General features: G+C 39.8%; 1 protein-coding gene across 1 annotated transcript in view; it reads right to left on the bottom strand.

Annotated features, from left to right (window-relative positions):
• The window catches only part of CATSPERD (cation channel sperm associated auxiliary subunit delta), a 6,665-nt gene extending 4,991 nt beyond the window's left edge, over window positions 1–1,674 (bottom strand). The window contains exon 1 of the mRNA XM_026051596.1: window positions 1,520–1,674. Coding sequence (XP_025907381.1) covers window positions 1,520–1,674 — 155 coding nt within the window. The remainder of the gene's footprint in view (window positions 1–1,519) is intronic.
• Between the last annotated feature and the right edge of the window lie 13,231 nt (window positions 1,675–14,905).

The following is a 14,905-nucleotide window of genomic DNA, read 5'->3' as shown; positions in this document are numbered from 1 at the left end:
AAAAAAAAAAAAAAAAAAAGTAATAATTATAGCATTAACTCTCTAAACAGCTTATACGTTAGGTTTCTCAAAAGAGTGCACTGCGTCATGCATTATTTTCTTTCCTAGCACTGATTTTTAACTGTTTCCCTTCTTCCAAAAGGTTTTGAAATATAGTTTCTATCTTATTTTTCTCTAGATTCCTGTCTGTAGCAGCATTACAGTAAAAGGACTTGTTCACATAGAAGTTAATTTTATTATTTTACTTTTGAAGGAATGTCTTGGAGCTTGTTCAGATCACTTATATGACCATCCCAATTACATCTCAAGGGATAAAACTGTGCAAGACTGATAAAGAAATGGCAAACAGTGGTTAAGCATTGTATCTTTAAATCAGATCTTACCACTGTTTTATTCACATGAAACATGTGAATCAAGTGATTCACAAACATGTGAAACACGTGATTTCAATTAATTTCCTCCTGATACAGAGGATCAATTTCCTCCTGATACAGAGGATTAATTTCCTCCTGATACTACCCCCGTAATTCTACATTTAGTGAAGCCAGTGATTAAACTTTTACTAAATAGGTAAGGTTTCTACCTTGTTTTATTGTGTAGTTTGAGCTGGGAAGTAGCTGAACAGGCAGGGATGCGGTTACACAGAAGCTCCCCCAGTGTCAAGGCAGGGCTGCTGGGGCTCTGCAGGGGCTGTGGGGCAGCCACTGTCTGCTGCAGCCAAGCACGGAGTAGTTGGGCTTGGGACGTGGGGATACCCAGAGCCTGTGTGGTAACTGGAAGAGTTGAAGACTGGATTATGTCTAAATCTCACCTGGTTTTTGTAATGGAATAGGCTGTCTCATTCCCACTCTGTGCGAGGAAGGTCCTGAGGGATGGGCTCAACACACTGGTGTGCTCTTGGTACTTGTAGAGCAGATCAGTTGGAGACTATTACTGCAGTGCTGGGAAGCCCAGCAAGGTCGGAACAACTGTAGTTCTGTCCTCTTCAAGCTGTAACATGCAAACTAGGGCCAAAATGTCCCTTGTTTGTCCCCCTCCATCTCCAGGTGAGGAGCAACTTCTTTACTGTTAGGGTGACAGAGCAGTGGAACAGGCTGCCCAGGGAGGTTGTGGAGTCTCCTGCTCTGGAGGTCTTCAAAACCCACCTGGATGCCACCCTGTGCCACATGCTGTATGTGTGCCTGCTTGAGCAGGAAGGTTGGACTAGATGATCTCTAGAGGTCCCTTCCAACCTTAAATATTCTGTGAATCTGTGAATCTGTTTGGGGTAAACTAGGATGTGAAACTACTCTAACTGGTCAGTTCTTGCTTGGGCTGTGGTTCTGCTTGGACTGTGGTTCTGCTTGGGCTGTGGTTTGCCCCGCTCTCCAAAGCTGTTCAGAGGACTGGTGAACAGCTTTGGAGGTGCAGTGCAGCCAGGCGCTGCCTTTCYTGAGGTCAGAGGATGCCTGGGGGCAGAAGGGGACGTGAAGTGTGGCAATTGGGGCTCCCAAGGGTTGGGGAGGGCCCTGTGGCCCACCTGTGAGCCATGTGGTAGCAGGAGGAGGAGAGGATGGTGAGCGCTGCGGGACAGGATCCGCCTGTCACAGTGTCTGTCACATGCAGCAAGAGGGCAGCCCTGCGTGGCTGTCGCTGCCTTGTGAGCGGCTTCTTCAGGCGCTGACGGCCCTTCATGCTCCGCTGGCTGGTGGCAGCTCTGCAGGTGCTCCTGTTGCGAGGATGTCAGAGGGCTTTCGTCACCTCATCAGTGCTAAGACCCGAGTGTGAGATGTGTAAAACATTGCTGGTTAGATGGAGAAAATGCTGAAAAAGTTGTCCAGAAAAACTGAAATATTTCGTTGCTAAAATTAGATTTTCATAGGAGAAAATTGGTTGAAAATAACTGGAATCAAGAGCTGTAAGTAGCTAATGCGCAGTATGATGAGATAAAGCAAAGTGTGAAAGAACTACCTTGGCAATAAGCGAGTTGGTGACGGAGACATGTAAACCAAATATTGATGTAAAATAAGCTGAAAAAAAAATAGAAAAGAAAGATGGGAATGCCCTTACAGTCAGAATGAAAATGAATTTAATTATCAAAGAAATAGTATTTGTGATATTGCCCACAYGGATTTAGGTTTCTAATGCCTAGCTGAGTCCAAGGAGTATCTGCCAAGTATTCCCACTGTCCTCAAAGGTTTCTGGTCTGGCTGCCATCAGTGTATTGGCTGGTTGGTAGCAGCACCTCCACCTCCACCTGCTGCAACCTGCTTCCTGCAACCCACGTACAGCAATAGATAACCTATGTACAGCAGTAGGTTGGCACTTGTTTTAGATTATACTACTATACTGGACTGTAAATTGCAGAGAGCATTTGAGAAAGAGCTGCAATGGAGGGTGGGAATCCCTGGCTAATGAGAAATGCTACAGACTTTCTGAGATTCTCTGACCTCTTCAAAGCCTTGAGACTAGGAAAGAGAGAAATTACATGTGGGCTGTCCTAACTTTTATATTACTGAAGCCTGGGATTTATTTTAATACTAAATATATTAATGCTTATGCTTTGTTTTTCTTTGTACTTCCTAAGCAGTAGAAATAACTACATATTAACTAAAATATATTCTTGAATTTGATATGTCTGTTAGAGCAGAATTAAAAGGTAATGTTAAATGTGGAACAGTTATAGAGTCTGTCTGCATTCAGCTTGAGAAAGAATGTGATGGATCAAACAGCCATACAGTAACTCATGAGGTCCAAGGCCTGGTGTATAGATTTGATAATGTAATGAAGTGGAACAGATTGAATAAAAGAGACTAAGAGCACCTCAGTCAACATAGCTTCTGGGTGACTGGTTAGGTCACTGCGAGGAAGTAAGAGATGTGATCTGCATCCAAAGATCTTGGAGAGAAAAAGAGGTGCTCCTTATTTTGGAAAATGATGCCCACCTGTACCTGTGAGTGTCTTTTCAATTTTAAGACTTTTCTTTAGTACAACTTTATATACACACTTTAACCCTGTATTTTTTATTTTTATTTTACAAAAATGAAAAAAGCCTATTTAGTTTGATGTAGAAAACACCTTTCTTTCTCTCTTGTTGCCTTGTCCAGTTCTCCCTCCGTTTGGCATCAATAACAATAATAAAATCTACCAATTAACTTATCTCACCACATTATTTAGCAGTATTGAACACAAAATATACTGTTATGATTAAAGATGATGTTTTCAAAAATCTGACACAAGACTTTTGGTAACCACTAATGAAAATCTTGCACATTCCTGAATAGGAGAGAATGGCTCAAAATGAATTTTTATTCCCCTGAAGAACCAAGCAATTGCATTGATAATGATGAAAAACAGCTTAGAAAAACTATGGAATGGTAGCAGAGGTATTGATGGGGAGCAGAAGTAATTTATGACCTGCTGTTGATAAACATTATAATCTTTCGTTCCAGAATGGGTATCATCAAATTTTATATTATTTTATAAAAATAGAAAGACTAAAATGTAAATTTTAAAAATGAAGGGGGAAATGACTAAATTAATGACTTGTTTTATTTGACTATTTTTACTCACTGATTACTACATTTTTTTTTCCATTGGGAATGTCTCTTACAATTCATCCTTGACTGTTAAATAGTTAAATCATATAATTTTACTAAGTGTTCATGGATACAATTGCAATTTTTATGTATACTATTCCTTCCACTTATAAAGGTACATAGTCYAAGCATGGCATTTAAATGGCAGCATCTAAGTATTAACTTTCTTGGACATCAGGTAGGTAGCTATATGGGAAACACATTTTCTTGTACTATGCATTTTGTGGGGTGCTGTTTCAGAACTACAGTCTGTCAACACTGACATTACTGAGCACTGTGTCCTGCCTCAAAATTTGTTTTCCAATGTATGGTATGCTAATCTTTCTATATTGAATTATCTAATATGTTTCACTGGAACAGAGATCACTCTAGTTTGCATCCCCTATGGAGTATTTTTTTTTTTTAAAGAGAAGATGCCTTTGACATTGAGTCAAGCAATTCCTATTCCTGTGATCACTGATAATTGACTGTGGGGATGGATAGATGGTAGCTAATTAGCTTTAAACTCTCTTAAGCCAGGGTGACAATTTGGAAACATGGACAGAGCAAGATTCTTCTGAATATATTAAACTTTTTAAAGTTTATTGCACATTTGTTATAGATTCATGTTGTGCTAAGCCTCTTAAGTGTATCAGAAAATTGTGATACCTCATGTTTTGCAAATTATAGTGAAACAAGCCATAGTCCTATGAAGAAACCTTCAATATTTTCTATTGGAATGACTTTTATATTTACCCTTCTTAATTATCCTGTTCCCTTGTCTGCAGAAGGGAAATTTCATTCAGGCAAGGCAATCAACATAGCCTCTGATGCTCTAACAAAAGGACACTTTAAAGTTGTGGTATCTCATTGCTGCCGTGGGACAAGAACAGACCAATTTCTCCTTTATTTGTCTGAGAACTGCATTTTACCACAGAAATAGTTTTAACTGGTGACATAACTATTGTTTTAAACTGAAGATACTAATTACTAATGTTTGATTTAGAAGATGATTTGTGTTTTTTTTATTCCTAAAATAATAAAGTGGTAATGCTGTAAGAAAAGTGTATGTGACCAAATTCAGCAGTGCAGATGGTGCTATATCTCTACCTGCTATTTGCAAGAGAAATAGTTCAAATAACAACCTTGCTTTCAGGCATGACCTCRCCATCATCTAAAAATCTGACTGTTATGGCAGACTGTTGGGTTATTGAAGAAAAATGCTGGCTAGCTCCTGAAACACTCTTGGAGATACAGATCATWCTTAGGTACTTTATAAATCTTGCTTTAACATGTTAAAAACTTGGGTCAGAAGTATAGGGGAAAAAGACAGATATAGGTTGAGGTATCTAGCATAGCAGAGGTCAATGTAGCTAAACAGCTAGTGAGGTCTTCTTAACTACCTGCTTTTCTTTGGAAATTTCTCTGGAAATCTGAAACCAAGGCCAAATACAAAATCTACTTGAGGTGTTCCCATGGGTCTTTAAATACTTCTTCTAAAGCAAAAACATTTTTTCCTCTGGAAGACTAGGCACTACAGATAATCTTAGCTTATTATACATTATATTTTACATTTATGCATACTATAAATTTTATACATTTATACATTATAATAATGATTACATTTATATATACATTACTGCATTATATATTATATATAATATATATATAATATATATTATATATATATATTATATATATATTATATATAATATATGTGTACACATATATAATACATTATATAATACATTATATACATTATGTCTTGGGTTAATGTAAGGCAGGATAATGATCAACAGTGATTCCTGTTACCTTACCTATATTCAAATCTTCTGCTATTTAAAGTGCTGGTGATGTAAACCAATACTGCCTGCTTAGGACAGCCAAATATCACAGCTGCAAGGTTTCTGTTTCCTTGCAATTTAAATGATTTATTTTATTTTATGGAAATTGTTAGATTCCGTAATTGTTAGACACTGTCTGACTATAGCCTAAGAAATGTATCCCAAATGTCTTTCTATCCAAAYGGAAGGAAAAACGTGGCAGATAAAAGTAGATGAACCTGAGGGGTAATTAGTAGGAAATTGTGTTGATTTCTATGTTGCTAAATAAAGGAAGACCAAGAAATACACAGACCAGTCCTCTAGGTGCTTTGTTACTTAACTGTTAGTATGATCCTTGCATGGTATCACTTTCTTGTGATACCACACATTTTAAGTGGGAAAAAAATGACATCACCTTAGTTTTTTCCTGTAAGAAAATTGTCAGCTATTGGGAAAATTGTCAGATATTGGCCTGGTATTTATACCATGAGACTGCTGCTGCTTTTCTCCAAGAGCCTGTAATGCTTTTTTTTGCCTTTTTTTTCTCTTGCAGATGGTACCAAATAAATGACTAGATTGACTTTAATCACCCGCTTAAAAGGAGCTAAGCCTCTTTCAGTATCTGTAGAGCTTAACTTCTTTGCTATCCATGTCAAATATCAAAGCTGCTTGCCAAAATAAGGAAATAAATTTCTTAAATTTGCTCAGTCAGACTTCTGGGTTCTGATTAAGTCTGGATTATTGTACTGCAGTTTGGTTTGGAATTCTTATCTTATCAAAACTGCTATGATTCACTACATTTCCAGATCTCAAGTATACAATGCAAGCAGTTCAGCCTGCCACATTGTCCTTTGGGATGCAAAAACGCATGAGTCTCAGAGTGATGTTTGCTGATGCCACTTTTACAAAAAAAAAAAAAAAAAAAAGTGCAAAAAAACCCACCCCGAAACAAGCAAAAGCTTTCTGAAACAATGCCTACTGGAAAAGCAAATAAAGACAATTCCAAATGAAAAAAAAAATTAAGTTATGTATATGAAGAGCAAGCACAAGGGTATTTTTCACATAACCAAGGTGATACTAGTCTGAAATTTACAGATAGAAATCCATTTTGGGGAATTATGTTGGAACTAGAACTTGGGGAAAATGTTAGGTTTGTAAGRAGAACTTCACAAGGAATACAAGCTGCAGAGACAAGTTTTATATTACAGGTAGATTACAAAGAAAACAGGTGTTCTACAGCTGCAGCATTAACTCAGCTTTATAATTAGATCCTCTCAGTGGGTATAAGTCAGTTCACTCGCATAGACTGGAACAAGACTTGGCTTTTGGCACAAGGTAAGATCTGTTTTAAATGACATGCTTTTTAGAATGTATATTGGATATTRCTATGCAAATTCAGCTTATTAAGTAAATATTAGTTCAGGATATCCTTGGAAGACAAAGTATTTTCAACATTCTTATGTCTATGCCATCACAATTTTTCTTGACATACATTTATGACAAATGAAGAAGTGCAGCTGACAGAATGGGTTTGAATCAGCTGATGAGTCTTATGATGTTCTTAATGTTCACACAGTTGCCCTATATCTGCATCATCATCATCATCCTATTGTTGTGTTTATGAAAATCTTGATATTCTCTGTCATTTCATGTTGCCACCATTGGTTAGGCCACTTCTCAAGCCTGTTGCCTTGTAACCACATGSAGCATATGTACATGTCATGTATACATGACCCGGTAAGAGGACAGTGCRCTACAAAAAAGACCCCTCTTTGGCTGAAAACCTCATGTCTCTTCAGGAACTCTTAAAAAGCAGTCAGGAAAGACTATCTGGCTTTGAATACTCAGGAAGCTCTTTCAGTGTGTTTTTCTAGAGGTTTCCTAAGACTGGCGGTCAGAGCAGAGAAGTGTCACAAACAGGAGCCTCCTTCTCCGGGACCTTAGTYACTGACTTCACGTGAGGTAGGATCAGGCTTTGAAACCCAAACCTTTAGAACCCTTCACCATTTTCAGATGGTGAAATCTGTGGAAAAACAGGATAACATGTTGAGGGGTCAGCTAGTCCTTAGTGCTTGTAGTCCCATTGACATTAGTGGCCAAAGTYGAGTATGTGGGTTTATCTCTAGAGGATTCATTAACAAATGGATGTACTGGGGAATTTTAACTGGYGTATCGTTCTGAAGCCTAATATTGTCAGACTATCAAAGGATAAAATAATAATTTGTGCTGTGAGGAGGGGGTACATGCCCAACTTCCCTATAGATCTCTAAATGACAGCTAGGGTAAACAGCTATTTAAAATAGTTTTTATTATTTTCTTATTTTTTTACCACTGTAACTGCTGTCTTGAGTTGTGCTGCTAGTTTAAACCACAAATATTATTTTTCAGCCAAATTTCATAAGGAGGTTTGGAAAGTAAGCAAGCTTGGAGACTCTCTGCCTGCATTTATTGTCACTTTATCATTCACTACAAGGAAAGCCAAGGCTGAATTGCACTACATGGTACTTGTTTTCCTTGAAAAATATGTAAACATTTATTTACATAATACTTACTTGGTTAAGTGGAGGAGAAAAAAATCACATTATTTTAAGGTCCTTCAAGCTATTGTTGGACTACTTCAATCTAGCTGGCAGCTCTGAGTACAGTGTAAAAGGTCATTTGTGTAAAAGGTCGTGTTCAATTGTGAATAGGAAACACAGTGTCTTAAAAGTGACTGGTGAATCCAAAACAGATTCTTTCATAAGCTAGTGGAAGGAATGGTCTACCTTTGTAGAGGATTTCCCATCTATGTACACACTAAGAATGACAGTGCACTCAGAGTTCATATTCCCTTTCAGTGCAAGGGAGATAGTTTTCCTTCTTGTGTGACGAGATTTTTCGCTAGCAAACAGAGTCTYCAAAAAACTTTTCAAACTTGTCAGTCTTTGGATTTTTTTCATCTGTTGTTCATCAGAGTTAGCCATGAAGTTATTGCTTATAGCTGTATGTGTTAATCAAATGCCATGAATTGCAGAGTCTCTTTGGTTTGATGCAAACCAAACCATCTTGCAGATTTGATGCAAGAATAGATAGAATTGTAATTGGAAATAAAAGATTTTGTTTTTAAAGCTAATAGAATAAAAGGTATTCTTATCTAGCAAGTGACCTCATATTTTTTGCTGCKAACAACATATTTAAATATGTTGAAATCAGCAAACTTTTATGGTATTGGAGGTCAATATGCTATGGATAACYAATGTAGAAGTGTAGAATGGACAATTTAGAAAGGACAATCAACAGAAGAAGTTAGGGACCCTCCCTGCCTTATATGTGTTCGGAAGGGAACTGCCAATTTTCAGGGACTCCTCAGTTAGTCAGAATAGGCTTTGGTCTGCAAAGTCACTAGTATAAGATTGCTTCTGAGAGCCAGGGATAGAAAGCCTGGTGGGAGGGTTGGTTCACATGCAGTTCACATGCTAAAAGGTCTATGAGGTCACTGCACACATAGCTGGATTAGAAAACACCTAGTACACAAAGTGTGCAGAAAATCCCTCTTATGATTGTTGGACTGCTTGTGAGAGGGCCTCAGGTGGCAGACATGGGGGAACAGGGACCACCCTGAATGGGGCAGTCTGCTTCAGTGGGAGCAGTGGTGACTGGAAGCACATACTTTTCCATCTAAAGATCACATCCCCCTCATTCTCGCCATGTGCTTCTTGCATTTACTTATGGCTTCATCTTCTTGGGAYTGGTAGGTGTTAGGCTTGGAATAGACTTTTACTTATGGGGAGGAGGAAGACCCTGCCAAGAGGCTTTTTGAATATCTCTGAGGATGAAGACTGCACAGCCCCCTAGGCAACTTCTTCTAGTGCTCAGTCACCCTCACAGTAAAGTTTTCCACGTGTTCAGGTGGGCCTTCCAGTGTTTCAGCTGGTGCCCATTGCCTCTTGCTCCRTCTGTGGCATTTTCCTCTCCTTGCGCTAACTCTTTCCATGTTGCCTTCTCTCCTTCGTCTCTGCTCCAGTCCTTCCTTTCCCCCAGCTTTCTCTTTCCTGATCTTTTTTCTCCCTCCTTCTCACCCTCTGGCACTCATAGCAGCCCAGGGGAGCTCTGCAGCAGCTGCTTTGCACTCTCCTTACACTCTGCAACTTCTAAGAAGTTGTGAACAGCCCAGTTTCTGTGGTTGTCACATCTTACTGACTGATGACCCACCTTTCCAAATTGTTACCAGAACTGAGCACCCAGAAGCACTTTCCCAGCCTGAGCTCATAATAAATATTTATTTGTTTTGTTTTTTTTTATTGTCAATGAAAATGTTTTTCTGTAGAGAATCTGCCAACATCATATGCTCTTGCAGTGGGGTGGGAAAGGACACTTGGGACATTCCCATTATTTTTCCACTTTGAACAAAAAAAACGCCCATAAAGAGGGGAAGAAAGCAATAAAGAGGTTAATACAGTATGTGTTTTTCATGCAGTGGTCCCTCTSCAGCAACACTGGCCTTTTCTGGGAGCTGTGCTTCTTACCAGTGCAAGCAGTGAAACGATGAGATAGGAAACAGAGATATCACTTAGACGAACTTCAGAAAGACACATTACCCACAAAGCGATGACCATATGTGCAGGATATGTATTTCAGTGACCTGTGAAAAGCCTTGGAGGAGCTTGAAGGACTGCTTGGCGCTGAGCAGAAGAAGGTGGAGGGTGAGGCTGCACTGCCATCAAGCGGCCCACGTCCTGCACCACATCAGGGAGCGTGGAGGACAGAAGTATTAAGTGGCCTTGATGTGCCCGGAGACCCCTTCTCCCTTTGCATTAATGGGCAAAAACCTCAGCTCTCCTTCCGGAATGGGTKAGTGCCCCAGCCTTGGGTCCGTCCSATGGAGGTTGGAGATGATGTTCCTGCAGCAGCGAGCCAATGCTTTGTCAKCCCCTATGGAGCTGTCAGCTGTCCCAGATAAAGCTGTCAGTGCTCAGAAGAGCAGATCTGAAGAACCAGCGAGTCACCTGGGCTCCTCCCTGGATTCTGGTCCCTGGTCTCAGTACTATGCAAATAGTTTGTTCCAGATGTGAACTATCTGGGACCAATCCTGCCCTCCCTGCACTGTGCTGATTGCATCGTTGTTGCCAAATACACTTTGCAGTTACTCATGGATTTTAATATTATTGTTTTATGAACTGCAACTAATTAATCTTCCCATTCCTCTTAGCTCATCAGACRCGATTGAGAATTGTCTACATTTTTGTTTCAGATGAAGAACCACAGCAGAAATTTCATGAGACTTGTCTGTGTAATTAGAAGAGGCAAGGTGCTGGAAATYGGTGTCCTATTACTTGGAATCCAGGAGCAGCTCTTGCTGCACATCTGCCATTTGGAGGAGTCACACCGTAAAATTAATAGCTGTGAGATGAAATGACGATGAGTCTTGTTGTCTTTTGTTTGATGTTGCTCACCTTCTGAAAGGGGTCAGGGCCAACACATTCCATTGACAGAGAGACACTGTCTACCAGTCAGTTGTTCAGATTTATTTGAGAGAAACTGGCAGAAGAAGTCCTGAGCACTGAAACATTTTCATTTTCCATTCTCTTATTTCTCTGCTATGACACTCTAATTCCTATCAGAAGGTTGCTGCTGAATGAAAATTACCTGATGTATGGGGAAAAACCTATGTCTGCATTTTAGAAATACTTGCCTTTCATTTGCCATCCAACATACAGTTAAACTCCTTGCAGTTGTTTTTTTAAAACTGTTTTTCTATATCAAGCCAAACCTAAGTGACCCACTTACATGGGGTGTTCTTGCTTTCACAGAATCCCAGAATGGCTGAGGCTGGAAAGGACCTCTAGAGATCATCTCGTCCAACCTCCTGCTCCAGCAGGGACACCCAGAGCACGGGGCACAGGGTGGCATCCAGGCGGGTTTGGAGACCTCCAGAGCAGGAGACTCCACAACCTCCCTGGGCAGCCTGTGCCAGGGCTCTGTCACCCTCACAGGGAAGAAGTTCTTCCTCACCTGGAGATGGAACTGCCTGTGTTTCAACTTACACCCATTGCCCCTTGTCCTGTCTCTGGCCACCACCGAGAAGAGCTTGGCCCTTTCCTCCCTACATTCCATGTTCAGGTACTTATACATATTGGTCACAGCCCCTCTAAGCCTTCTCTTCTCTAGGGAAAACAGGCCCTGCTAGCGCCTAAAGCATAAAGCTAGTGCTGTCAGAGCTTCCTATGTGTACGGGAGCCACAGGCTGCATCTGTGGCAGTGTAGATATGCAGTGTCCCAGGGTTCTCCTGGGAAGAGATCCTTTGTACCTGTGAGAAGGATGGGAGGAGGAGAGAGGGGCATGTGATGCCTCTAGAGAAACAGCAATAGAATAAGGAGAATAGATTTCAGAAAAGCAGCATGTCTGTGAGGCTGGTAGGGATGGAATTTTGGGAATAAATCTGAACCTGGCGGATGAAGGAACACAGGAGATCCTGGAATTAACAAAAGAGACTATATTTTATCTGTACAATAAAAATAATCCAGTACAAAAGATAGGCAAGAACCTCAAAAAGAAATCAGTGAGACTATATTTGAACTCTTAAGTGACTAAAAGTAAAAAAGCATCACTATAAGGGAAGCAAAGAACAAGGAAGTATTTAATTGTTTCTTTGATTCAATCTTCAGAATCAAATCTAATTCTTCTTCTGAATTAGCAGAAAACTTGTAGCATGCACTCAGAAGGATTTATCCAGGTTGCACAAACTTTCTTTACATTTATGTTAATGGCACCTTATGGTTTTAAAATTTGACTACACTTTTATATTATTGATCCATTATATACATGTCTAATAACATCACATTGTTGTCCACTTTATCTGTGGAAAATAATTTAAAGATAATTAATTTAAGATTAATTACATTTATTTTTAGTTAATTAATTTTTAGGCACAGTGCAGACAGTGGATTAGGGAGGGAGAAGCCCAGACTAAGCTGTATGGAAAACCTGTTCAAGACCCATACAGAAAAGACATATGTTTTCCATAAGGAAAAACTAAGGTTGCAGATATCTTATGGCTGTGAAGCAGCCTGTGTAAAATGAAATGCAGATCTCAGTTTCCTTTCTAGAACACTATTCCCATCTTCCCTATTGGTACTATTTGACTGTCTTATTGTCATCCTTATGAAAACTGAGCCACATTTGTGCCTGTTTCCTGTTCAAAATGAGCAGGGAGAAGCTTGTTCTTCTCCTTCTCAGCCAAGCTTGCCTTCTGGAGCATCCTGTGCCTGTGATGACTGCCTCTTGGAAAAATCCTGAGTGTATGTCCAGGAATCTGAAGAGAAGGTGTGCAGAGCTGTCTAAAGCTCAGCTCAACACATTTCACAGGTTGATAAAAATCCAAGAAAAATGATCTGAATATACTTATAGCCTGATCAAGTTGGATTATTTTCCTTTTTATTATGGGCCCTTAAAGCACATTCAGTCATAGCACCTGCAGAAGATCTAGTTAGGAGTCAGTGACTGCATCCTGACCCAATTCCCGTCAGGACCAGATGTGCATATGCTGTCCTGTCAGCAATATCTATCTGCTTTCCGGACAGTCATTTCTCAAGGTTAGCCCATCTGAGATACGGAAGCCGTTCTAGTAGATTTAAGGGGCTTTTAGGACACACAGAGGTGAGTCTCACCAGAGTCAGTGCCTCTGACTTGATAGGAGGCAGCAGCCCTCTCTCCTTTATGTCAGTAAGCAACAGGCATACTTGTAAACAAGGGCACATGACTTCTGTCAGCACTCAACACTGCTGTAATTTTCTAGCTCTGTCACTTCTCAGTATTTTGCTATATACAAAACTGAAAAAAATGCATTTTCTTTGTTGAATTTAAATATTCTCGGTGGCTGCTAGCAGGATAACATTTGGACAACTCTTCCAAGTTTGAGAAAATATTAAAAAGTAATCTTTTAATGAATAATCTTAAAATCTGCATACCTTCATGAATTAACTTACAGAAAGTTGTAACTTCACAGGCAAGCATTCTGACATTCATACAGGTTCATTGATTTCATTACCATAATATCTGTTATATTTAGTAGATGTATCATATTTAGTGACAGTGAGTTCTCAGAGTAAAAACAAATTGCTGCTGCCTGTTCCGCACTTGTCAGTGTTGCCATTTCCACTGAAGACAAGCAAGGTCTTTTAAATCTCTTTAAACTATGAAACCTTATTAATACTAAGGGGAGATTCCAACTATCTGAAAATCATTCCTTCGAAGAACTTGTGAGACAGATCCAGATGAGGACTTAATCTCTGATCAAATACATGAGAATTTAATCTCTGATCAAATACAAGATGTCTCAGGGCCTCTGGGGTATGTGAGATTACATAGTAATATGAAAGAACACGTTTTCATTAGCAAAGAGGGGTAATTATGACTGTTTTCCCTAGTGTCCTGTAGCCTAGAAACACAGAAGCACATTTTGCACAATCATATTCCTAGAGATTCAAGTTTGAGCAATGTCAGGTATCACAGTAACAATCACCCAGGGTCCCTTGTAGGCATTTCTAGATTGAGAGAAACGGGTAGTGAGAGGAAACATTTCAGGCACGTTTGTGAATGAGGCAGTATGAGCCAGTTCTACATGCAGCACAGAAAACAAAACCTCAGTGCATCCTTTACTTCTTTAAAGCATCACAGGAAACCTATTATGAGGCATTTTGTTTGCATTACTAGCAACAATAAAAGGCTCATATAAAGAGCATCAATCCCTAATGATATAGGATATCATTAGGGATTGATACTGATCAATATCAATTCCATGGAAATGGTTAGGATCAGTACTGAGAGGGTTTGATGTGGACAGAGGTTGATGCTTATACTCCCAGCTGCAGGGGAAGCCCTGAACACTGTGCAGAGTGGTTGCTGTTGGGAAGCTGCTGGATGCACAGATCATACGTCCTGGTGCTGGGACTCACCTCTGTGTGTTCTCGGGGACCTTTAAATCTACTAGAACCATCTCCTTATCTCAGCTGAGCTAACCTTGAGTATCTCCTGGCTGCAAAGACACCAGATGTTGTTGACAAAACAGAATATGCAAGTCTGGCCTTGACAGCTTTCAGTGAGTGTGCAGAGAGCTGCTGCCATGTACTCTGCCAGGCACCCGCTCCTTGCCAGCAATGCTGCAGGTGTTTCCTCTGCATCCTGATGTATGATCAATTCTTCTGGCCTGTGTAATCTACAAGTCTTGAAAGAGTTAAGTCAATCCATCCTAAGTTTTTTTGGGTGCACCCTTAAATTTTGTTTTAAGTGCTGAACAAGACGAACACTTCTTATTTTATTCTTCTTTCATAGCACGGATGGTCTTACACAGGCAGACACGCATAAATGAATGCAGCCTAGTGTTGTTTTTTATACATTTTTTTTCCAGATTAGTGACTCCTGAATTCAGTGCAATGCATGATTATGAAGTGCTCTTAGAGAATTTTTTCTTTGCACAACCTCCCAGCTTTTGAATATTTAGCTAGTTTTGAAGAAACCCAGATAAAATTAGTTTTGTGTAGCTTTCT

The sequence above is a fragment of the Nothoprocta perdicaria genome, unplaced genomic scaffold (genome assembly GCF_003342845.1).
Source record: "Nothoprocta perdicaria isolate Ctin4 unplaced genomic scaffold, notPer1 scaffold_77, whole genome shotgun sequence".
In the NCBI taxonomy this organism is placed as follows: Eukaryota; Metazoa; Chordata; class Aves; order Tinamiformes; family Tinamidae; genus Nothoprocta; species Nothoprocta perdicaria.
This window is presented reverse-complemented; position numbering and strand designations above follow the sequence as displayed.